At 38.9% G+C, this 26565-nt stretch overlaps 1 protein-coding gene across 9 annotated transcripts in view; it reads left to right on the forward strand.

Moving 5' to 3' along the window:
* Positions 1–26565, forward strand: part of SFMBT1 (Scm like with four mbt domains 1) — a 120578-nt gene that overhangs the window by 87216 nt on the left and 6797 nt on the right. For all 9 annotated transcript variants that reach the window (XM_055558846.1, XM_055558844.1, XM_055558851.1 and 6 more), the window contains 15 exons: positions 2172–2418; positions 3141–3232; positions 4093–4194; positions 5504–5654; positions 7859–7941; positions 11694–11820; positions 13080–13193; positions 14950–14992; positions 15832–15896; positions 18444–18583; positions 19331–19440; positions 20167–20342; positions 24142–24320; positions 24503–24748; positions 25625–25753. In XM_055558846.1, coding sequence (XP_055414821.1) covers positions 2172–2418; positions 3141–3232; positions 4093–4194; positions 5504–5654; positions 7859–7941; positions 11694–11820; positions 13080–13193; positions 14950–14992; positions 15832–15896; positions 18444–18583; positions 19331–19440; positions 20167–20342; positions 24142–24320; positions 24503–24748; positions 25625–25753 — 2004 coding nt within the window. The remainder of the gene's footprint in view (positions 1–2171; positions 2419–3140; positions 3233–4092; positions 4195–5503; positions 5655–7858; positions 7942–11693; positions 11821–13079; positions 13194–14949; positions 14993–15831; positions 15897–18443; positions 18584–19330; positions 19441–20166; positions 20343–24141; positions 24321–24502; positions 24749–25624; positions 25754–26565) is intronic.

A 26565-nucleotide genomic window follows, 5' to 3' on the forward strand; every position in this document is an offset into this window, starting at 1 on the left:
ACTACCTACCTACTTTCAGCAGTTCTTTTAAATTAGTGTAGCTTTTGGGCTTTTTGGTGAATATAGATATCTTATTTTTGTGAAATGAATTTATTGGTTATGATGTTTCTAATTTACATTTTGTCTCTGTTATACCAGCAAAATTGTTTGTAGCATATGTGAAATGTGGTTTATGAAGGTTCCAATGTCTTTACATCCTTACCAACACCTGTTGTTCTGTTTTTGGCTATAGCTGTCCTATTGTGTGTAAAGTGGCTTCTCACTTTGAGTTGCATTTCCCTAATGACTGGTAATATTGAAAATCTTTCTATGTGCTTCTTTTTTGAGAAGTATCTGCTCATTTTAAAATTGGGCTATTTATCTTTTTATTATTGGCTTGTACAAGTCTAGATCAAGATATATGATTTTTAAAATGTTTTATCCAGTTTTGTAGATTGTTTTTTCACTTTCTTGATGATATTGTTTGTAGAACAAAAGTTTTTTTCGATGTAGTCCAATTTATCTTTTTTTGTCTTAATCTAAGAAGGCTTTGCTTAACCCAAGGTCATAAAGGTTTGCTCCTATATTCTGAATGTTTTATAGTTCTAACTCTTATATATTTGATTCTGTGATCCATTCACAATTCCCCTTTTAAGCTTGATTGTTGAATTTGTTTCTAGGTGATCTTTATATTTTATACACGCATACCTCAATTTATTGTGCTTCACTTTACTGTGCTTTACAGATACTGCAGTTTTTACAAATTGAAGCTCTGTGGCAACCCTTCTTTGAGCAAGTCTGTTGGCACTATTTTTCCAGCAGTGTTTGCTTACTTTGTGTTTCTGTATTACATTTTGGTAATTCTCACAATGTTTCAAACTTTTTCATTTTTATTATATTTGTATGATCTCTAATCAGTGATCTTTGATGTAACTATTGTATTAAGTTTTTTGTTCTGTATTTTTAAATTAAAGTTTATGCATTGTTTTAGACATAATGCTGTTGCATACTTAATAGACTAACTATAGTACAAACTTAATTTTTATATATACCAGGAAGCCAAAAAATTAGTTTGGTTCACTTTATTTCTATATTTACTTTATTGCTGTAGTCTGGAACTGAACCTGCAATATCTCAGAGGTGTGCCTGTACTCTGACACATTTAATTACATTTAGTCAGGGTCTAGCTCACCACTCAGTAACATATGAATAAATTAATTAATCTGCTCTGTAATGACTTTGATTCAGCCATTTTTATCTTTAGTTGTGAATGTGTGCCTTTATTTGTTCATGTGTTCTTTTGCACATATATAAATATGTAATTATCATAGAACAGTTCTTAGGAGGAAAAAAATTAAGTTTGAACATTAAGAAATGATTAAATGATATATTGAAATCACCCTTTTTTACTTCTTTTTTCTAGTTTTTAGTAGTATATCTAAAGAATGAGAATTAAACTTTTCCTTTCGTTGAGTGTATTCAAAACACTTACTCTATTATTCGTAAGAGCATTGTTGTGAAATGAGTAAAACATCAGAAATAACTGAAATCCCATCAGTATGTAAGTGGTTAAACTACTGCCCAAGTATAATAGAGAATATCAATAAAGCAGATTAAAAGAATGAGGAAGATTTGTATGTGCTGTAATAGAAAGATAGCTATAAAATATTAAGTGATACAAACACACTAAAAAACAATATATAGTTTTCAAAAAATACAAGAGAGAGAAAAAGATAAGACATGGATGGATGTTGACTTGGGTGTAAAAAACCTATTTTCACAGAGTGTTTGCCAAAGCATTTATTGTGTTCTTTCCTGGAGGTGGGTTGTGGGTGATTTTGACTTTTGTCATGTTTGATTTTTTTTTTTTTAATGATGATCATACTTGGCTTTTACAAAGACTAAGTAATGATGATATTTTAAAAATTCTTTCTAGATGAAACTATGCAGCATAGTCCTAGAGATAGAAATCTTTTAGAATAGTTCTATTGCTTTATAGTAAATTTTCTTTAAGGTAGATATTTTCACATCACCAGAAATAATACTATACAGACTTGTCTAATATTAGGCGGTTCAGTGTCCCTAGCTTTGAATGGATAAGAATATAAAAGCTAGTTTGAGTTCATTTAAAACTTGACTTTTAAAAATATTATGTTACCTCTCATAAAATCATTTTGCTTTTTTACCTATAGCTCCGTAACGGGAGGAATCCTTTAGATCTCATTGCTCCAGGTTCCAGGCTGGAATGTCAAGCTTTCCAGGACTCTTTAAGTACTTGGATTGTTACTGTGGTAGACAACATTGGGGGAAGGCTGAAGCTGCGTTATGAAGGACTTGAGGGTTCTGATAATGTTGAACATTGGTTGTATTACTTGGATCCGTTTCTTCATCACGTTGGGTGGGCTGCTCAACAAGGGTACGAGCTTCAACCCCCATCAGGTGAGGAGCAATACAACATTTTTCTTTTAATATTGGGCATTATTGTTTATTAATATCAATGAGACTGAAAAATACATTATTCTGCATATTACAAAAGCCTTTGTTGATTTGCATAATAGAAGTATTGCAAGTGTATATGGAATATGTAAATGCCTTTTTTTTTTTTTGGAAGGGGGAGCTTTGTTGCCTTAGTAATTTGCCACATACTGATATACCTTCTGCCCCAGCTTTTACTGACTTCTGCCCTAAGTTATACTGACCCCTTACCAAAACTAAAGAAAAGTTCTCTAAGTAGCATTCAGATAGATATAGGAGTAGGACAGGTCTTGAGTTCAAAGTGGATTATTGATTAAAGATATTCCAGTTTAAAAAAATAAAAAACTTTTTAAAAAAGATATTAAAATAGGAGTTAATGTTGAAATCACTCGCATTCATTATTATATACCGCAATTTGGATGTTGTATTATTTTGTGGACTAGAGTAATCCTTATGGTCTCATGATAGGTGTTTTTACTCAACTACTACCCAGGTTCTGAACAGAGGACACAAGGTACTGAAGTTTAAGTGGGATTTCTCTGAGTAAAGATGGTATAAGTAGGCTTGAACCCCTCCCTTTTCCCAGGGGAAAGTGACTTTTTTGTTTATGTGAATGATTTCAGAGCAGTTATAAAATTTGTAAGTTCTCAGATCACTTAAAGCATCCTGTCTTGTTTTAACTAAAGCCATCAGACATCTGAAAAATGAAGCTGCGTGGCAAGAGATCTTGGCCAAAGTGAAAGAGGAGGAAGAGCCATTACCATCTTATTTGTTTAAGGTAAAAACAAAAATGTGGTAGATAGGGACTTGTCTTCTCACAGTAGAGTACAGCAATATGAGGAAGCTGCAAAGTGTGAAATAACCCCTGGTGTCAGTGAGAGCGCTGTGATGACTGAAGGAGACGAAGAGGTTTCAAGGCTGGAGTGATGATCATCCTTCCTTTTTACCTGAAGGTAGTCTAGGTTTTCTCCCGAAAGCTCTTAAAGCATTCTGAGTCTTTTCTCTTCTGCTTTTAACTACATAGCCCTGACTTGTATTAAAATAAGCTTGTTGTTTTCTGTGGATGGTCCTTGTGTTCCAAATGTAGTGAGTAGGAGTGCTTGCTCCCTTTGGTTTTCTTTTTTTCCTGAATAGTTTTTTCTAGGCTAGGAAGAGAATTATAGGACTAGATTATTTAATAGAAGCTGGACAGTTTCATTGTTTTAATTAAGAGTAGTTTTCAGGACTTCCCTGGTGATGCAGTGAATAAGAATCCACCTGCCAATGCAGGAGACAAGGGTTCGATCCCTGTTCTGGAAAGATCCCACATGCCATGGAGCAACTAAGCTTGTGCACTGCAAGTACTGAGCCTGTAGTCTAGAGCCCAGGAGCCACAACTAATGAGCCTGCATGTTAGAACTACTGAGGCCTGTGTTCCTAGAGCCTGTGCTCTATAACGAGAAGTTACCACAGTGAGAAGCCCACACACGACAAGGAGTAGCCCCTGCTAGAGAAAGCCTGTAGGCAGCAACAAAGACCCAGTACAACCAAAAGCAAGTAAATAAAAAATTCAAAAAATGAGTAGTATTCAGCTATATGTTAGCATACAGTAAATGTGAAAATACTATATTTTATTTCCTCTTGGCCTTTGCATTTCAGGACAAGCGAGTGATCGGCACTCATTCATTCTCTGTAAATATGAAATTAGAAGCTGTGGACCCCTGGTCTCCTTTTGGCATCTCTCCTGCTACAGTTGTTAAGGTAAAATGGAGGCAACTCTCTTGGTAAGAATTCTTGTCAGGGTGGCTGTTTTAGGAAATTGGTGGTGTTTTGATCGTCAGACTCTGGTAATCCAATCCATTGTTTCTCCTAAGCTGCGAGGTTAGAATTAGTTCTGTGCACATCTTACGTTTCTAATGTCCAACTTTTTGTGGTGCATTCCTTTTTCAGAGCTTGGTTGCCCCAGTTAACCAAAGCCTGGGTACCAGAGGAGTAGGGTGCACATTCTTTGGGGGCAGTCCTAGCTGTGTCCTATGGCAGTCCTCCATAACTAGAGGAGATCTAACCAGGAGGTAGCCCATGGTATCTGAAAAGTTTGGAGGCAGGCAGTATCATCAATGTCCAACTAGGTGCCAGGCTCGTTGGGTGAACAGGTGTGTGGAAAACAGTGGTCTTAGTGTCACAAGATTGAAAGTAGAGTTGTTCCAGGCATGGATTCCAGACGTAGACTTTTAATCTTTTGGAAGACTAACGAAAACAGGCTCTGGTTAGGAGTATGCACAAGAACAGGGCGGGTTGTCTGTGACGGTAACAGGCCCAGTTACTCGTTACGAGAACTGATGCATAAGGCAGAGGATTTTGTTTTAGGAGTAGAGCAGAAGTCCGTTTACTGAGAGTAGAACCAAAAGTCAGGTGTGACAAGAGGAGTGGTTACTTGGAAGCTGAATCATCTGACCTATTGAGATTTGAATTTTCCTTGTCTCAGAAGAGGATAATTCTTAGAACAAGAAGGGATCTTGAACCTGCAATGGGGCCAGAAAGTCCTTTCTGGAGTCTGAATGGCAGGTGGTAAGGAGCTAGGGGAGGTTCATAAAACCTTTATGGTATTTGAAACTAGGCTAGGATCTGATCTAATAAACTAGTGTAGCTGACTCCTCTCTAAGTCTGAACGAAGCTTTGTTCACAGCTCACACACTTGGATTTAAATCTAAGCTCTGTTTCTACCTGTCTGTGTAACATGGTGCAAGTTACTAACTTTTTTAAACTCAGTTTCCTTTTCTGCAAAATAGGGTTGATAATGGTACCTCATTAGATTGTTAGAAAGATTAAAACTGAATTAATATTACATGAAAAGCATTTGATTAAAACAATACCTGACATAAAGATAAGATTTATTGAGTGCTTAGTAGTAGTATTAAAACAGACGTAACGTTACTATTAATGTGGCTACGAACTTTTATAACATGTTTATTAGCTACACCAAAGAAATGGCATGTGTGTATGTGCACACGTATGTGTATATGTACACAAAAAAAGTTTATCTATTTTGTGTGTTAAATCATACATACAGGTTTTTGATGAAAAGTATTTTCTGGTGGAAATGGATGATTTGCGACTGGAGAATCGTGCGCAGCGATCCTTCGTGTGTCACACCGACAGCCCTGGTATTTTCCCTGTGCAGTGGAGTCTGAAGAATGGTTTACACATCAGCCCCCCTCCTGGTGTGTATTCATTCTTTTCTCATTTGTTTGCTTGGGAATGAGATTTATCATGAGATTTATGAGATAAATGAGATTTATCAGGTGGCTTTACCTGGATCTTTTGTCCCCCGCTCCTCACACCCAGTCCAGTCCTTAGTGGTTTGGGGGCACAAGACAAGTATAAACAAAGACCTAGATTCCAGTTTCTACATATTTAAATGTTACAAATTAAGCTTGTGCTGCTGTGCTGTGCTTAGTCGCTCAGTTGTGTCCAACTCTGCAAGCCCGTGGACTGTAGCCCCTCAGGCTCCTCTGTCCATGGGATTTCCCAGGCAAGAATAAAAGTTTGCCATTTTACTCCAGGGGATCTTCCTGACCCAGGGTTTGAGCCCATGTCTCTTGCTTACCAAGCAGATTCTTTACCACTGAGCCACCTGGGAAGCCCATAAATTAAGCTTGAAAACTAGGAAAGTATGTCCCACTACTTAGATAAATATCTTCATGACAACCTGGGATTCCATGCAGCCTCCATCTGTGTCTGTCGGGAGGCAGTAGGGGTGAGGGTAGGATGCAATGAGCTTTGGGAGCTGGCTTACAAGAAGCAGCCTGAGAGCCAGAGTGAGGAGGTGGATTGATGACTGTTCGGTTTCTGGACCTCCTCTTAGAAGGAGATGCTTTGGACTTCAGAGGGAGGTTTTTGGTCAAGAGTAGAACTCAGGCTGTAAGTAGGAAAGTAGCAGCTCATTTTCCTCATGTTTGCAGCCTTGCAAAGTTTAATCTTTGACCCTTTAATTAAGGCTACTAAATATGACTTATTTGAGCTGAAATAAAAAAAATTTTAATTTAGAGTATCTGGAAGTATAATATGTTTATCTGATTTTTATATCAGCAAGTCAGATTATTTGGCTGGCGATGTATTATACTTTATTGGCAAGTCCTTGGTAAAATGTATCTTCACTTTCCAAATGGTGACTGCTGGAACACTGGACTGGGAGTGTTCTTTTCTGTTCACAAGAGTCACAGACTGAACCTTTGTCTTCCGTTCAGCCTTCATTTATCCAACAAACATTTGTGGAATGTTTGCGTTGAGCCAGGCCTTGGACTTGTCACTGGAGAAACAAAAGTGAGAACGATAGTTCCTGCAATGCGCAAATAGGGGAAAACAGTAGCAGGAGCCCCCTGGGTCTCCCTCATCAGTGACCAGACAGTGGGGGTGCCTGCCTGGTGAGGATGGAAGGGGTGGGGTACACACCTTCAGGAGCAAGTTCTTTGCGTGAATGCTCTGAACACCCCAAGTTCCTTATCCTGTCTGCCGTCTTTTGTGAGAAGATAAAACATTTGTATTAAAGACATCAGAGCTCTCAGCATTTTTATAGACAATGCAGCTGTCTTTATAAATAGAAGGAAAGTAGTGGGTTTTGAATTCAAAATGGCAGGTGATTTACTGTCAGGAGTTGAAGTGGAGGCAGAGAAAACACGGTGCCAGTCTGAACCTGGGCAGAGGAGCTGGCTGCACATTGTAGGCTGGCGCAGTCTTATAGCCTGCCATGTGCCTGTGGGGCACTGAACTCCGGGGACCAGAGAGGAGCACAGACCCAGCGGGGCAGCAGAGCTCAGTCAGCTCCTGGCAGAGAGCCAGTGCCGTGAGGGTGTCGGTTTAGAGGGCTTCTGCCAAGAGCCCTGTAGACTGAAGCGAGGAATTAAGCTCAGCTTTTTTTGTGAAATTAATTCATGACTCAGGTTATGAGAACATTGAGATTTTGTAAAAAATGAAACTATTAAGAGTATTAGTAGTAGCTAAGACATGTTTTAGGAAATAACTTTATGAAAGAAGTCTTCACTGATTTAACTAGTGCTGTAGGTTGTTTGCTGTCTCTTTTCCTTTAGCGCCTAAGTCATACTAGAAGGATAATGAGACTGGAATTATTAGCACAGATCAAATTCAGTCATAACTGTTTTAAAGTCTTTTGTTAAATTGTCAACAACTAATCATAAATACTGCTCAAATAAATGCTTGATTTAAAGTGTGAAAGTTGAAAATTCTCTCCAGAGTTGCTCTATTTTATAAAAATCAATAATACTTTAGATTTGATAGGATGTTTTTTCCTCTAAAATGATCAAGTCCTCAAATTAGCAAAATTAGAAGTTGTGGGTGGATACCAGCAGAGAGGTAAAGCCAGGCGAGCACGTGAAGTGTGAGTCATTGCTCTTTTGTCCCTGCCTAGGCTACCAGGGCCAGGACTTTGACTGGGCCGACTACCTCAAACAGTGTGGTGCTGAAGCTGCTCCCCAGAGGTGCTTCCCTCCGGTGAGAATCCCGTGCCCGCAGGGCCACTGCTCCGGGGCTGCAGGGGACTGCTGCCTTCCTGCGCTGTAGTGATGTTTACTCTGAAGCCAGTTCTCTCATGCAACCCAGAAAAGCCTCTTGTTGCTTGTAATAAAATGGTCCAAGGAAAAGTTCATTTACTGCAGAAGTTAATTTGTTAATTTAATTAGCTTAACAGTTTTACTGGTTTATTTTTTTCTTATTAGCTGAAATTATATGAATTTAAAATTTTAGTTTATGATTAGTTTTGATAGTCCATTAAATATGAAAATATATTGAAATATTAAGGGGTGAAAATTGTTAAACTTATTTATGGTTAACAAGGGCAAATAACAGTGAAAAGCTTAGGACATAAAACAATAATTTCTTACTCTATCCAACTTTCCATGGCTTCCCTTCCCAGAAGTATTTACTTCCTATTCTTCTCACTGTTATTCTCATATTTATAGTTCTTTATTTATAATACACTGCTGTCTTTTGAGTTAATTTTAGATGTGTCTCTTGATTCTATATTATGATAAATGAGTAATCTGGCTATTTTACTACTTTTCTCCTCTGTCTTTCCTGTTTCTTCTTCCTATTAGGGTGATTTTACAATTTTTGGTTAAGTCTGAATTTGAGTATTTATGTTACCATGGACATTTAAGTGTTATTCACGGATTGTTGTTGTTCAGTCACCAAGTCCAACTCCCTGCCACCTGCATAGACTGCGGCATCCCAGGCTTCACTGTCCTTTGCCATTCCGGAGCTTGCTCAAATTCCTGTCCATTGAGTTGGTGATGCTATCTAACTGTCTCATCCTCTGCCACCCTCTTCTCCTTTTCCTTCACTCTTTCCCACCTGATGAGTAGTCCATTATTTTATGATTGCTTTCTCTTTTAATTTGTCCTCAAGTTAATACCTGCCTTGATTTTCATAGCTTAATTTTCTTTGTTTCTTTGTTATAAAACTACCTTTTCCCACACCATTCAGTAGATTCTCAAAACTGTTTGCATATCAGGAAATCTGTCATTTAAAAATTTTTTTTTAAAGAGACACCACTCTTAGCAACCCCTTTCTAGACAGGTTACTCTCTTGGCTTGCTGTGTAGTTTTAATTCTGGAAACTGCTCTTCTCTGTGTCCCAAGGAATTGCCTCTCCCTTTTCTTTGGACTTGAAATTCCTGTTTTGTATATCTCATGGCCTCCTTTTTTTGGTTTACTCCCTTGTTTTTGATGGAGTCTGTCTTTCAAAAGCTTCCTGAAATGCAATGCAAGAGACATAAATTTTAGTAGACATTTTGTGTTTGAAAATATCTTCACTCAGCTAACTTGACTCATCATTTGGCTTAGTGTGGAATTTTAGGCTGAAAGTTATTTCATTGTAGAATTTTGAAAGCATCAATTGTTTTCTGCCTTCAGTTCAGTTCAGTCGCTCAGTCCTGTCCGACTCTTTGTGACCCTGTGAACTGCAGCACCCCAGGCTTCCATGTCCATCACCGACTCCTGGAGCCTACTCAAACTCATGTCCATTGAGTCGGTGATGCCATCCAACCATCTTATCCTCTGTTGTCCCCTTCTCCTCCTGCCTTCAATATTTCCCAGCATCAGGGTCTTTCCAGATGAGTCAGTGTTTTGCATTAGGTGGCCAATGTAATGGAGTTTCAGCTTCAGCATCAGTCCTTCTAATGAATATTCAGGACTGATTTCCTTTAGGATGGACTGGTTTTATCTCCTTGCTGTCCAAGGGACTCTCAGGAGTCTCCTCCAACACCACAGTTCAAAAACATCAATTCTTTGGCGCTGAGCTTTCTTTATTTATAGTCCAGCTCTCACATCCATACATGACTACTGGAAAAAGCACAGCTTTGACTAGACAGACCTTTGTTGGCAAAGTAATGTCTGTGCTTTTTAATGTGCTGTCTAGGTTGGTCATAACTTTACTTCCAAGGAGCAAGCATCTTTTAATTTTATGGCTGTAGTCACCATCTGCAGTCTTTTTGGAGCCCCCCAAAATAAAGTCTGTCACTGTTTCCATTTATTTGCCATGAAGTGATTGGACTGGATGCCATGATCTTCGTTTTCTGAATGTTGAGTTTTAAGCCAACTTTTTCACTCTCCACTTTCACTTTCATCAAGAGGCTTTTTAGTTCCTCTTCACTTTCTGCCATAAGGGTGGTGTCATCTGCATATCTGAGGTTATTGATATTTCTCCCGGCAATCTTGATCGCAGCTTTTGCTTCATCCAGTCCAGCATTTCTCATGATGTACTCGGCGTATAAGTTAAATAAGTTTTCTACCTTACAGTGTTGGTATTGAGAAGTTAAAAGACATTCTTATTCTTGGTCTCTCATATATGACCTGCCTTTTTCTCTGTTCCTGGAAGATTATAGAATCTCTTTTGTCACTACATTTCAATGTGAAACCATGGCTTGGCCCATCTTCACCCATGTGCTGGTGCGTGGAGAGCGGATTCTCTCTGGACCTTTGCCTCTCTGTGCTGGGAAGCTGTCTTGAATCTCTTCTTTGATTCCTTTTCTCTCTCTCTTTTTTCCTTCTGAAATTTCTCATTTTGTTGGCCCTCTGGATCAGGCCTCTAATCCCCCACACCGCCTGCCCCGTCCCCAGCACCTTTCCTACTTCTTAGGATTTTTTTCCCTTGCTTTCTGAAAGATTTCCTAAACTTTATGTTTCAACCCTTGTTTTGAGTTTTTAATTTTTGATATCACATTTAAAAAAATAGTTTATTTTTGGCTGTACTCGGTGGGTTGCACGGGCTTGTCTCTCGATGCAGCAAGTGGGGGCTGCTCTCTGTTGCGTGCACAGGTTTCTCGTTGTGGTGACTTCTCTTGTTGCAGGGCACATGTGCTCAGTAGTTGCAGCTCTCGGGTTCTAGAGAACAGGCTTAATAGTTGTGGTGTATGGGCTTAGTTGCTCCTCAGTTTGTGGGATTTTCCCAGACAAGAGATCAAATCTGTGTCTCCTGCTTTGGCAGCTGGATTCTTTATCACTGAGCCACTAGGGAAGCTCTGATATCACATTTTTAACTTTTAAAACCTATTTCTGATCTCTGAATATTTGTTTTTAATAACATGCTATTCTTATTTTAAAGATGTGGCAATGTTTCTTATCTTTCAGAGGATGTTAATTACTCCTGCTTTTTTTGTGATGATTCTTCTTGCATAATCTGGTTTCTCCAAGTTGATTATTTTATCTGTTTTTGTCTCTAGCTTTATTATCTTTAGATACCTGTTAATTCCTCGGTAGGATTTGTTTGATTATATTTAAGAAATCGGGACTAAAAGAAAAGGCTGATTGGAAGCTCTGAGCATGTAGGTAGTGCTTGTCCATCTTGAACTACCCAGTTGGGAAGGATCTGGCTGGCCATTTGTTGGAGAAACCTAAATCCATATCTTTATGTGTTCCTTCTTGTGCTTGTCATATTAACACAAGAAGTCTCTTTGAGTCCATTGCATGGCAGGTAGAGGCAGAGGCTGGGCCTCCTGGCATTCCGTATGGTAATCCCTGTTTTGGACAGCATGCACACCCTCAACTGTTCCTGTGTCCTCCTGCCCAGGGATCTGATGTTTTACTGCCTAGAGGATAAGTCTCATCTTCTATAGGGAGGGGAAGGGACAGTTATCCTGGGGTGTGGAATAGAGGAGTTACTCTGGGATTAAATGTTACTTGGAAAGATCTCTCAGATGAGCACATGAGTGAATATTGAGTATGTTATTTGATGAATTTATTTTCTAGTCAATTTCTGAGCATGAGTTTAAGGAGAACATGAAGCTTGAGGCAGTGAACCCTCTTCTCCCTGAAGAAGTGTGTGTTGCCACCATTACTGCAGTGAGAGGCTCCTACCTGTGGCTCCAGCTGGAGGGTAAGTGTCAGCTCCCCTGAGAAGCCTTCCTCTGAACACTCTTGTTTGCCTTCCTGTTTACCCCTGTAATGTGACTTGTTCAACTTAATTGATTAACTAAATAAGGTTCTTGTTCAGAGACTTCTAATTTATAATTTAAGACCTAAAAAGTTGTCTTCCTGTCCTTGACCTTCAAATTTTAGGAAATGAACATGAATAAAAGCCTTCACTTATAGGGTCCCCTGTTTTCTTGAAGGGGAAAATATAGATTAAATAATATACATTTTGATATGACCAAAATATATGAGCTTGAGCATTAATAACCAGCTTATTCAAGAGATTATACTTTGGTTGTCCCCAACTAGAAGTACCAAAAAGTATGTGAAATTGACAAGATATATTATACTAAAAGTAATACTCAGTGATGGAACAGGTTTGTCAGCAGAAAGTAGTATATGAGTACTCATCTCTACAACTAACTATGTTTGGCCTGGATTTTTTTTTATTACTATTATTCGTTCCCGGAGAGCCAGACTCAGTTCTTATGTTGTTCCCAGTTTGCAGAGTTAGTGTCTAACACAGGGATCAAGAACCATATTAGGTATACATGTTTATGCAGCCCCTTCTGAGCAACTTGTCTTTATCAGTTTCTGATTTGAGTTACCTTTTCTACTTCCTGGCTTGTGCCTGAGTACCAGAACTGATGTTTTTTAAATGAGTAGAACTATAACTTTTGCCTTTTATTTTCCAGTTATTTCATGGAATTCACTACCATATTTGTCCACTATCTGAATATTACTAGTAGTTCTACTAGCTTATTTGCTGTTCCTTAACTAAGGGTCACCCTGTACATTCACTGCCTGTTTTGATCATTATTGGGGGACACTTTACTTTTTTATAAATGTTTGTTGCACATGAAAAAGTATGTGTGTATTTGCTCTGTTGTGTCTGACTCTTTGCCAGTCTATGGACTGTAGCCCACCAGGCTCCTCTATCCATGGACCTTTCCAGGTAAGAATACTGAGGCAGGTTACCATTTCCTGCCGACTGCAGTGACTCTTCCCGACCCAAGGGCCTGTGTCTCCTGAATTGGCAGGCGGATTCTTTACCACTATGCCACCTGGGCAGAAGTATGACTTTTGTAAAGGAAACTTGCTAAAGAAACTTTGTGTCCTTTGCAACAGTAGAACACTGGATACTGTCTACTAGAACACTGTCTAGGAAGTAGTTTATGAAGAAACTATTCAGTGGTCTTAAAATTGTTTTTTAAATCTAAACAGGTTCTAAGAAGCCCATACCTGAATTTATTGTGAATGTGGAATCAATGGATATATTTCCTTTGGGCTGGTGTGAAACCAATGGCCATCCCCTTAGCACTCCTCGCCGAGCACGAGGTAACTGTCTACTTCTGAGTCAAAGGTTTAATTGTTAAATAGTATGTTGTTTGGCTGTTATCAAGTAGGATGAATCTGGACATCTGAGAGAACAATAAAATTATATTCTGGTTATCCATTCCTGCCTAGGAAATTATTCATTGCAACAAAACATTTATTATCTCACAGTTTCTATGGGTTAGGAATCTGACACAACTTGGCTGGGACCTCAGCATCCAAGTCTCCGGTGAGGCCACATTTCAGGGTGTCAGCAGGGCTCTTGTCATCTCAAGGCCCAACTGGGGGAGGGTGCTCTTCCAAGTTTACTCAGATGTTTGTGGGCAAGAATTCATTTCCTTGTGGGCTGCGAGGCTGAGGGCCTCTGTTCCTTGCTGGCTGTCAGTTGGAGGCTTAGTTCAGTTTCTTCCCATTTGGGTTGCTTCATGGGGGCGCTCACAGCACAGCAGTTGGCTTCCATCAGAGCCAACAACTGTGAGAGGAAGAGATTGAGCAAGATGCAAGTGCCCATGTTTAGTAACCTAACTCTAAAGTGTTCCTGCCCCTTACTTTTAAAAATTGAAAGATATTTATATACCATAAAATATCCTCCTTTAAAGTACAGTTGACCCTTGAACAGTGCGAATTTAAACTGTATGGGTCTACTTATACATGGTTTTTTCAATAAATATATACATCAGTACTGCATGAGCCCTGGTTGGTTGAATCTGTGGGTGAAGAAATGCACCTGCAGAGACTGGAATGTAAATTTATACATGGATCTTTGAGTGCATGGGGGTTGGCACCCTAACCCCTGCATTGTTCAAAGGTCACCTGTTTTTAAAACCTAGTTCTGTGTATACTTAAGTAGCAAATACTAGAAATAAGTATTTATAGGTCTTTATACAGAAACCCAAAATAATATTTTTATGCCTCCCTAGGCCAGCTAGCTTCATTTTATATCCAGAGGATATAAAATTGTATAGCTGCTTTGGATAACAGCCTGGCAGATCCTCAGAGTATTAAATATAGTTATATACTCATGAGAAATGAAAACATATATCCACAGAAAAACTTGTACACAAATGTTCATGCTGGAAACAGTCCAAATGTCCATCAGCTGATGCATGGATAAACAAATGTTATATCTCCATACTGTGGAGTAATCTGAAATATAAAGGAATGAGGTATTAATACACACCAGAACGTGGATGAAGTCTGAGAACATTATGCTAAGTAAAAGCCAGTCACAAAAGAGCACATGTTGCATGATTCTATTTATAGGAATAGGCAAATCTAGAGAGAGGAAAAGTAGATTGGTAGTTGCCTAGGGCTCAGTGGTGGTAAATAAAGAGGTGATTGCTATGGGGTACCAGGTTTCTTTTTGAGATAATAAAAATATTCTCAAATCGACTGTGGTAATCATTGCCCAACTCTCTGAATATACCAAAGACCAGTGAACTGTGTGTGGTTGTCCCTCGGTATACACAGGGGATTGGTCCCGGGATCTGCCGTGGATACCAAGATCTGTAGCTGCACATGTCCCATAGTTGGCCCTCTGTCTCTGCAGTTTTGCGTCTGAGGAACCGGCCAACCTCAGATGGTGCAGTACTACAGTAATTACTGTTGAAAAAGTCCCTGTATAAGGAGACCCGTGCAGTTCAAACTCATGTTGTTCAAGGGTCAGCTGTAAGCGAATATTAGCTTAATGCATATGTAACTTTCCTTTGTCTTTTTATTTTTCTTGACATTTATTTATGGATTTTTTTTCTTTGTACAGTACACAAACAGAGGAAAATTGCAGTGGTTCAACCAGAAAAACAGTAAGTAATAAAAAGTATGTTAAATAGAAGAAGGAAACATAAAAGTGTTTCTGTTCTTCATCTGTTAAAAAAAAATGAGTACAGCTCTTCCTCAGCTTACACTGGGATCATGTCCCAAAAAAGGTAATGTGTAAGTTGAAAATATCGTAAGTTGAAAAATGCATTTTACATCCTTGACCTACCAAACATTGTAGCTTTGCCTAACTTAAACATGCTCAGGACACTTATATTAGCCTCCAGGGTGGAAGAATCATTCACCACAAGGAACACCCAACTAATATATTGACTGCTCTACTGAAAGCAAAGAACAGAATTGTTTTAAGTGTATTGATTGTTTACCTTGTGATCTCCTGGCTGCCGGTTTGCTGCCCAGGATCATGGATCATCCCGCATAACATTAGCCAGGGAAAAGATCAAAAGTCAAAACGTCAGTTTTGATCAAAGTCAGTTTCTGCTGAATGCATATGGCTCTTGCACCTTCATTAAGTTGAAATATCATAAAGTGAAACCACTGTCAAGCAGAGATCATCTGCAGTTTACTTGTGTTTTGAGAGGCCCACAAGGCAGTCTGTAGTTTGCTGCTCACATAAATGCAAGTTCGTTTGAACGTGCAGTATCACAGCACTGTCTACATACTGTTGTTTTCCCCTTAGAACATATAAATAGCTTTTAAAACAATTGCTTTTTTTAAAAAAAGTATGATCAAGGAAGCACTTTTTGCTACAGATTTTGCAGTCTGCCACATTTGCTTTCTTCTTAGATTTGAAGGAAAGTAATCCTCACATTTTACTGACCTTAAGGACTATCTCATTATATTTTGTTGCTTTTTCTTGATGCAGAATACCATCCTCAAGGACTGTCCATGAGGGTCTGAAGAATCAGGAGCTGAGCTCCACAGACTCAGGTATAAGTTCAGACAGTCTTAGGAAAAGATGACCTTTAATTTCCTGTAGTGGACTTTATCTAAAAATAACTTAAATTTATTGGAGTAGCTTCATAGAGGGATCTCTTAATTGTGATTTTAAAGAGTTACAACTGTCTTAAGATATATTCAGTTTACTAATTATCTTTAGGCTAGTATTTCTGTGTGTTTATAATATTTTAGCTATTATTTACTGATCACTTGGCAGTGTTAAAGGCTCTGGAGGTCAATATATTATCCCTGAGTTTCATAAAGAACCTGAGGCTCTCCAGGTTGTGCTCTTTTTTTAAACTGGGTGGTTGAAAGATAGATGTTTATTTTTCTTTAAAACCTTTCTATGATATACACACTATATTTTGTCTATATTTTGCAAAAACAGACAGACAGACAGCAACACTGAAAAACATCCTGTAGGCAATACCTGTTAAATGAGACAGGGCTCCTTGTTGGAGGCCAAGCTGTTGACCAGGACTCCTTGGCTCCCTCTTGCTGGTTGTATGACACGTAGCATCTTGGCTCTGTGTTTTAGCACACCTTAGGCTTTTGGGTGGTATTCAGTGAATGCCTTGGAAAGAAACCAAAGCACAGAGAGGTCACACAGCTTATAGTAAAAGGGTGAGAAAGGGAACTCATATTTCTCAAGTTCAAAACTTGCACTTTTGTCTTTTCTACCCACTGCCTTTTTGTAACATCATGGAGGATCAGGGCTGTGCGTTTCTTTATTTTTGTTGTATTACTGACCATTCTAATGCCCACTAAAACCACAGAATTAAGATATTAATATCTCATGTGATCATAGCCAAAGTCTTTTTGCTTTGGGTTTTGTTGTAGGTCAAGTTACCTTTGAAGCAGAGCCTGAGATTGATATTTGCATGTAGGAGTTTCAGGGGAGTGCTTTTGGGAACACTTCTGGGAAGACTTGAAGGACACAGGACTGGGCTGAGGGAGAAGTTGAGTCACAGTGCAGTTATAATAGAATTCCTTTCCAGCCCCACAGGGAGCCCTGGAGCTGGTGGAGCCGCTGAGTGTTGCTAGCAGAGGTGTGGTGGCCATACCCTAGTGTTCCCTCAGTGGTCAGCTATGGAAGTGAGCTCTTCCTCCCTTCCCACCTCACAGAGGGTGGGGCCTTGGGCCAGGTAGCTCTCTCCTCCTGAGGGGCAGTTCTAGACTGAGGGTGATTCCAGGATAGACTCACAACTCAGAGCTGTAAACTGCCAGCATTTCCAGGAGCAGGGTGCATCCCCAGAGGGGACCTGGGTGACAGAGATCAAATGGAAAAGTGGGCCCCTACATGTGCTAAGACTGGGTTCTTGGGAATTTCCTGGTGGTCCAGTGGATAGGACTCCATGCTTTCACTACTGTGGCCCCAGGTTCAATCCCTGGTTGAGAAACGAAGAATCCTGCAAATCATGCAGCGTGGCCTATGAATAAATTAAATAAATAAATAAATAAATAAATAAAAGACTGTGTTCTTAATTAAAGTGTGAACACTATGTCCTGCTGGGTGCTGTCGGCACTGGGCAAGGGACTTTCCTAGTGGTCCAGTGGCTAAAACTCTGGGCTCCCAATGCAAGGGGCCTGGGTTCAATCCCTGGTCAGCGAACTAGATCCCACATGGTGCAACTAGGAGTTCACATGTGCAACTTAAAAGAGATCCTGCATTCTGCAACAAAGATGCAGAGCAGCCATATAAACAAATATTTTTAAAAAACTGGACAGTTTACATACACTTTTCCTTTGGGTTAACAAGGCTGTCATCAGAAGAGCTTCTCTTTGCGTTGTCTGAAAGTAGATGTTATAGTGTTTTTGAATTTTTTTTTATATTTAGTAGCTGAATTGCCAACTACTCAATATGAGGGGTTAAAAAAACATATTGGAGTACAGTATTCATACAAAAAATAGTTGAACAGAGGGTTCTCTAGGCCCAGTTACACCCCACAATACCTGAAGAATTTAGAGATGGGGTTGCAGCATGCTTTTAGCCCTCTGAAGAATCCCAGTGATGGGAGGGCTCCTGCATCATCAGAGGCTGCCAGTGTACTGGTGCTAAGTCACTTCAGTCGTGTCCGACTCTGTGTGACCCCATAGACGGCAGCCCACCAGGCTCCCCCATCCCTGGGATAGTTCAGTGGTTTTAAGGGACAAACCGTAGTTCTGGATATTCACCATCACTGTTTAGAAATATTCTAGAACTGATTGTTGAGTAGTTGGTCTTCAGAAATTATCATGAGTTCTCAAAGTAAATCCTCCACTTCCTGTAGTGATAGAAGCATGGGGCTCTGGAACTATATTGCACTAACCAGGAGTTAATCTGCAGTAAATCAGGATATTCAATTTCAGCAGAGTGATAGCCCTATAATAGACTTTTTGTTAAGTATAAGGTATTTCACACTCAGACTGCATGTTAAGCTTCAAAATAAGTCCTAACTTTATATAATAGTGGATATACTGGTTTTTTCTTCAGTAATCTTGCTTTAGAAGCGTAGGGCAGGATTCTGTTCTGAATATTTGTTTTTCTTCATTTCTCAGTTATGATTAATGGAAAATATTGCTGTCCAAAGATATACTTCAACCACCGTTGCTTCTCAGGGCCATATCTTAACAAAGGAAGGATCGCTGAGCTGCCTCAGTGTGTGGGACCTGGGAACTGTGTCCTGGTCCTCAGAGAGGTAAGGTTCCTGCCTAGAGTATAAGAACTTAAGAAATTTCACAGCTGTCTCATAGACTCATTTAGACAAGGATCAGCATGCCATACATGTGACACCTTCAGGTTTTATCAAAAGTGACTCACATTTCTCGTGTCTTGAACAATGAACCAGGCATGTGAATATTTTTTGCTCCATAGGGAACATTCAGTTCAGCAGTTCTTCACGTGGCAGTTCATCTCTGTCACTGTAGAAAAGTCTTCTGTTAGAGCCCACATGGTCCTCATGCGTGACCATGAGAGGTGTCTAAGCCTGAGAGGCTGTGTGGCGTTAACCTGGGACCATGACAGAGTTACATACATACCTGCTGGGCTTGTGCTTCCCCACCAGCGTGCCACACTCCGGGCAACAGATGTGAGGTTATCAAACCTTTCAGGCCTTAGGGTGGCGAGGCTGCGTCTGGAGAGGCTGAAGCTTCTGTGTGTCTTATGACTGGTAAAGGATTGGGAAGCATATGCTAAGAGTAATTCTTGGTTTGTTGCGCCTATTCTTTTCTGACCATAATGTTTAGAATATTTAAGAGGGTCTCATTACTGTCTTATTTGCAACTGTGGTCAACTGTCATATCTTCAGTATTATTATTTTGTTAATGCTTATTAATTAATATGACTAGACTTAATCACCTAGGTGACATTCTAGGGGATAGGAAGGTTCTAATGGTCTGCTTTGCTTTTTCCCAACCCAAATTTCTGCCTTAAAAATGGAGCACAGGTCCTCACTTTACTGATCAATGCAGCCTATAAACCCAGCCGTGTCCTTCGGGAGCTGCAGCTGGACAAAGACTCTGTGTGGCATGGATGTGGGGAGGTCCTCAAGGCCAAGTGAGTAGGCGCCTCCGCCCTTTTTTCTCACTCATCCTTAACGGGTGCTTCCGCGGAAAAGGTTAGGGTGCTTCTGTTCCCTGGGGCAGTCCTTCCTCAGCTCTGTGGTAAAGGACCAGCTTTGTTTTCTTTGTTTAAGTTGACATCCTATTGTGAGCCAATCCTATTATAAAATATAGTAAAAATGAGTTACAGGAAATACGGAATTTAGAAGATATAAAATGCAAGAACAGCTTTTTTGTTATCAGATTTAAGAGCCATAAAATTACTTTGGCAAGTTACTGTGAAAGTTTGTAAACATTTGCTTTTGTTTTCTGACCTGATCTTGTCATGGATGGGGGGGTAGGGCAGTTGGCTGGTTTTATTGGTCTGTGGCTCATACCCGTGTATCACTGCTTCAGGATCAAGGAAGACTCAGTAAGAGTCACTGTTTTTTTAGTAGTTAGTGTAGAAGTTATTATTTGAAGACCCGAAACTTAGAAACAGAAAGCAGGAACTTTATTTTGCTAATTTAAAAAACTAGCTTTTAGCTGTCACAGCTTACTAGATTATAAATTTGATTTAAGTACAATATAAATTTCTCATTGTTTTCAGAATCCTCAAGCTGTAAGGGACATATAATACTCTAAGAAGCAAAAATATTTTTCAGGTCTGTTAATATACTTGGTTTTTCTCTGTGGAATCACTTGCCCAATATATTTGGTGTCTGATGTGTTCCAATGGCAGATACAAAGGAAAGAGCTATCGAGCTACTGTCGAGATAGTGAAAACAGCAGATCGGGTGACTGAATTCTGCCGGCAAACCTGTATCAAACTGGAGTGCTGTCCTAACCTCTTCGGTCCACGAATGGTTCTGGATAAGTGTTCTGAGAACTGTTCTGTTCTTACAAAGACTAAATATAGTGAGTCAACTTTTTCAAATTTGTTCACTAATAGCAGCTGACCATACCTCATCTCCTGCAAACTTTAAATTTTGCAGATATTCAGATATAGCTGAGGGACACAAACTTCCTGTATAAAGGGCCAGATAATATTTTAGGCTATATTTTGCATATTTTAATATGATTAGACTTAAATCACCTAGGTGACATTCTAGGGGATAGCAAGGTTCTAATGTTCTACTTGTCTCCTTCCCAACCCAAATTTCTGCTTTAAAAATGGAGCTCAGGTCCTCACTTTCCTGATCAACACAGCTTATAAACGCAGTCATGTCCTTCGGGAGCTGCAGCTGGACAAAGACTCTGTGTGGCATGGATGTGGGGAAGAATATGCTTTTGCATATTCTTTTTCTGTTTTATTTTCATTTTTTAAAAGAACACTTTTAAAAATGTAAACCAAAACAGGCCATGGCCACATGTGGACTATGGGCCCTAGTTTGCCAACTTTTATGTACAAACGGTGTATAAGTTAGCGTTTGCCTTTAATAGGATATATGATCCATTTTTACAGTCTGCAGCTATTTATGTGTCCACTGTGTGCCACTACTGTTCTAGCACTGGGATACAAATGTAAAGAAAACAATTCCTTCTCATTGAGTTTACATCTTAATGTGGGAGACAGATAGTAAACAAGTGAAAACACAGAAGTACTATGGAGAAAAATGAAGCAAAGTAGGAGAGTGAGGAAGGCCAACAGTTGGGATGTTGTTCATACAGGTGGCCAAGGAAGACTTCCTGGCAGGTAACAACCTGAAGGAAGCAGCCAGCCATGCAGACTTCGAGGGAAGAGGCAGGAGCGTGTTGTAACAATACCTGCTACCTCTCATTGCTTATCTTTTCCCTTGTGAAGCTGCAAAAAGAAAAAATCACACAGAATGAAAATTTTAAAATACTGATTTATTTTGCTGCACGGGATCTTAGCTGTGGCACACAGGATCTTTAGTTGTAGCATGCGGGATCTAGTTTTCTGACCAGGGATCGAACCCAGGCCCCCTGCATTGGGAGCTCTGAGTCTTAGCCACTGGACCACCAGCTGCCGCTGCTGCTGCTGCTGCTAAGTCACTTCAGTCGTGTCCGACTCTGTGCGACCCCATAGACCACCAGGAGGTCCCCAAAATGAAGATCTTAATTTGGAGTCTTGTCAAGGCATTGTACCCAGAGACAAAATTCTGATCCTACTTTTCCTTAAATCCTACAAGCCCTGGTATACTTAGGAGAATTAATATAGAGGTGGATTTTACCCTGTTAAACTTGAAGATTTCTCTTAAGGCACTCTAATTTTGTGCGTCTTTAATTTTACATGTGGGCAAATCACCTAAGGATCTTGGTGAAGTGGAGATTCTGATTCTTCAGGGTGTATCTGGGGCCTAAGTGTCTGCATTTCCAACAAGATCCCAGATGCTGGTGATGCCGCTTATCCAAGGTCCATATTTAGCATGACAGGTTTTCTAATCAGTATATGAATCACAAAATCATATGAGAGTCTCACCTTCTTGTTTCCACTTACATTTATTGGAATGTAAACTTCTTAAGAGCAGGGTTTGTCTAGCTTATTACTATTGTGTCAGATTCAGTACTTAGTTAGGCAGGTTGCAATGATTAGGAGCTAAGTGAAATGTACTGTTCATATAAGCACATGTTTTAAGTACACCAATTTGAGCCTTCGGTATTATTTGGATTATGTTACACTTTTTGTCTGAATTTATTTTTCACAATGAGATAATTGAAATTAGCCTAGATTTTAGGAGTCCTTATAATTTTTTCCAATTAGTAATTTAAGTAATAGCAAATGGATTTATATTCTTTAGTATTCATTTAAAAAAATTACATTATATTTTGATATTACTTTATATAGCTCAGAGTTAAACTATATATGTGTTATTTTTTGAAGTATTTTTACATTCTATAATTTATATGAAAATACAGAGGACCTAAAAATAGTCATAACAATTCTGACAAGAATAAAGTTGGAGGACTTATTCTGACTTCAAGTTTTACCATCAACTATAGAAATCAAGAGTGTAGTATTGATGAAAGCATAGTCAAATCGAGTGATGGGACAGAATAGAGGGTCCAGAAAGAGAGACAAACATGTAGCTACAAGATTTTCAACAAAAATGACTAATGGGAAAGGAATTTCTTTCAACAAATGGCACTGGTACAATTGGACATCTAAATTGAAAAGGCAAAAACAAAACTCCTTAGCTCCACCTCACTATAGACAAAAATTAATTCAAGGTATGTCATAGACCTCTTGTAAAACTAAAACTATAAAGCTTCTAGAAGAAAACAAGAAAAGTACTTCAAGATTTTGAGCTAGGTAAAAGTTGCTTAGAGAGGACACAGAATTCACTAACTAACCTGAAGGAAAAACTAATACATTCAACACTACAAAGTTAAAACTTTTGCTCTTTTAATGATAGTGTTTATAAAAAGGAAAAGACAGTGCACAGTCTTGGAGAAAAACTCTCATTTATTTGTTTGTTTTGGCATCCCTGAATGGCGCAGAGGAGAAAAGGTTCTTAGTAGGCACATCCAACAAAGAACTTGTCTCCAGAATATATTAAAAACTCACAACTCACTAAAAAGAGAAGTTTTGAAACTGGAGAAAGCTGGTAGTTGTACAACATTGTGACTACATTAATAGGACTCAATTGTACGTATTTATATGTTTAGTTGTCATGTGATTTATCTCAATTTAAAACTAAATAAGGAATTAATCTGAAATTAGTGGTGGTGGATTTATCTGTGTCTAAAAACCACTGAATATGTACACTTACAAATGGTGGGTTTTATGTTATGTGAATTACATCTCAATTTTAAAAAATGAAATAAGCAGAGAAAACTGTTTTTTAAAAAGTGAATAAAAGACTTGAATAGGCATTTCACCAAAAAAGTGGCCAAAAGCACATGAAAATGTGCCCAGTAGCATTAGCTGTCAGGGAAATGCAGGTTTAAACTATGATGAGAAATTACTATGTATCCACTAGATTGGCTGAAATGAAAAAAGACTGACAGTCCCACACATTGGCAGCAGTGAACTGAGCAGCAGCAGTGAACCAAGCAGCTCGATCCCTCGAACGTTGCTGGTAGGAGTGTAAAATTATATAACCCTCTTGGAAAACTTGGCAGTTTCTTCTATGTCTACCATATGATCCAGCAATTCCATTCCTAGGTATTGACCCAAGGAAAATGAAAACCTGCCCACTAAAAGCCTTGTACAAGAATGTTCACTGCAATCTAATAATTGCCAAAACTTGGAAACAGCCAGGTGCCTGTCGGCAGGAGAATAGATAAGCCAGTACATTCACACAATAGCATGCTATTCATCAATATGAAGAAATGAACGTCTCACACATACAACATAAATGCAACTCAAAAACATTCTGCTGAGTGAAAAGGAGCCTTGTTGGAAAAAGTACTTACTGAATGATTCCTTAGATGAGGCAAAACTAACCTATAGTGAGGGAAATTAGAATAATGGTTACTTCTGGTGAGGGGGACTGATGAGGGAGTGACACTGGGAACTTTCTCCATTGATGGGGATATTTTATATCTTGATAGGATTACCTAGGTTTATGCATTTGACAGTTACTAATTGAACTATACATTCAGAATCTACACAGTTAAGATTATCCCATTATATGGAATTGAACCTTAAATACTCTGTATCCATTTTGTGCTATGATAGTAGAATCTCTTGTGGTTTGAGGTACACAAAAATAATGAAACTACTTCATTTTTCTTTGTCATACACATTTAGCACACTACTACGGAAAGAAGAAAAATAAAAGAATTGGGAGACCACCTGGTGGGCATAGTAACTTAGCGTGTGCCCTGAAAAAAGCGAGTAAGAGGAGAAAGAGGCGAAAAAATGTTTTTGTTCATAAGAAGAAGCGCTCCTCTGCGTCTGTTGATAATACACCAGTAGGCTCTCCCCAGGTACGAGATCTGTGATATACCAGTAATGTCTTTAAGCCAAGAGATCCCTGCTTTACAGTTCAAACAGAAAGAATATTTGCAGGTCTTTTTTAAATTCGAATCTCTAGCCAAGGAAGATGGTTTTGTGGTCCAAGAACTGATTTGTCTGGAATTTCAGTGACACGTCTTCCCTTGTCCTCTAGGGAAGTGGGGGTGAAGATGAGGAGGACCCAGATGAAGGGGATGATGATTCCCTAAGTGAAGGCAGTACATCTGAGCAGCAGGATGAGCTCCAGGAAGAGTCAGAAATGTCAGAAAAAAAGTCATGCTCCTCCTCCCCCACCCAAAGTGAGATATCCACATCACTGCCTCCAGACAGACAGAGAAGAAAAAGAGAACTTCGCACTTTTTCATTTTCTGATGATGAGAATAAACCTCCTTCACCAAAGGTACCCATTTTAAAACTACAGTGTTCTTTTTTCTCTCTCAACAATTACCCTTGACAATCTAATGGTGAATGATATTGGCATTATACTTATTTCAATATGGAGTCAGTTGAATTTCCTGAGTCTCTTTTTAAAAGATCCCAAATTCAGATTTACTTGCATTTCAAGGATTATTTGGAGGTCAAATAATAATAATCCTTATCAGGAGGAAAGTCCTTCAGAATGACAGCTTATTTTAAGTTACAGAAGTTTCATTGGTAGTTTATTAGCAGTCTGTTAGTCATTTAGTTTAGGGAAAACTGTCTTTTTGATACATTTTAGGATATATATGGTTTTATAGAAATAAAGTATTTATCTTTTTGGCTCCTGTTAAACCATTTTGTTGGTAGATTCGTGTATGCATATTATATAACACATACGCACATTATGAGAATGAAAGTTGTTAGTGTTTTAAACTTGGATTGCTTGTAAAATATAGTCTTTGAACAGAAGTGGTTAAAAATGATTTCTCCTGATAATTTAGTTAAGCCTTCTCTTATTGGAAATACCAGCCCATTCACTTCTGCACCCTGACAGACTGTGAGCTAAAATAAACCAAGGAACAAATGGAAGATTTTAAAACTATTTTCCACTGTTAAATTATCCACATTATTTGTATACTTTGAGATACATTCTTGTCCATTGATAGTTCTTATTACAAAAGACAAATAGTTTCTCAGTGCCTAATGTGTGTGGACCTTTGCATATTTGTTGGGAGAAATCATGTCCTAAAAGCACTTTGAATTCTGCCTTTTAAAGGGTTATGACTTTCTGTAGAGACTTTCTTAGAATGAAGTAGCTCTAATACCATTTGTTTTGCTTTTGTTGTGGGAAATGAAGGAAATAAGGATTGAAGTTGCTGAAAGGCTTCACCTGGACAGTAACCCCCTGAAGTGGAGTGTGGCGGACGTTGTGCGGTTCATCCGATCCACAGACTGTGCTCCGTTAGCAAGAATATTCCTAGACCAGGTATCACAGAGACCTTTAGTTTTTAGTAATGCGTCTCTTTAGCAAAGGACTGTGGATACAATAGCAATAGCAATTTATTTACAAGTCTTAGGAAAAATACTTCTATCCAAACATAAAAAATTATTTCCCTGTTTAGGAGTAGAAACATGATAAAAAGTTATTTATCTGACTTCCTTCACAGTTGAAGCAGATTGTTATTGCAGTCTTATTTTTCCTAAGAGTTTGTTTGCATCCTCCATTAAATAACTTAAAATCAAGCATGCTATACTTAATTATCCTCTTATGCCAAAATAACAATTTGCTTGTTTTAAAAAATAATTAACATCTATAATATGTTGGGATCTAACAGAATAGTCTGTGACCTTAAACAGTGAAATAAATTTTGTTTTGATAATTGAGGAGATTCACAACTGAACATCTTTGAAAATCTTCTCAGTTCAGTTCAGTTCAGTCGCTCAGTCGTGTCCGACTCTTTGCGACCCCATGAATCGCAGCACACCAGGCCTCCCTGTCCATCACCAACTCAGGAAAACATTGTAGTTTATAGGTAATATTTTCTTTCAGATTTAGGAAAGTTCCTCTAAAAAGATGATTCTTTTGACACATTTAGTTGTCAATTACAAGGCTAGTTATTTTACTGGATTTCTGCAGAACAGAATAGATTCTTACTTGTGGTAAAACTTTCATTATTCATTCTGAAGATTCATTAGTATAGAGGACCATGCTGCTGCTGCTGCTAAGTCGCTTCAGTCGTGTCCGACTCTGTGTGACCCCATACACCGCAGCCCACCAGGCTCCCCGTCCCTGGGATT

Source organism: Bubalus kerabau, chromosome 20 (genome assembly GCF_029407905.1).
Source record: "Bubalus kerabau isolate K-KA32 ecotype Philippines breed swamp buffalo chromosome 20, PCC_UOA_SB_1v2, whole genome shotgun sequence".
NCBI lineage: Eukaryota > Metazoa > Chordata > Mammalia > Artiodactyla > Bovidae > Bubalus > Bubalus kerabau.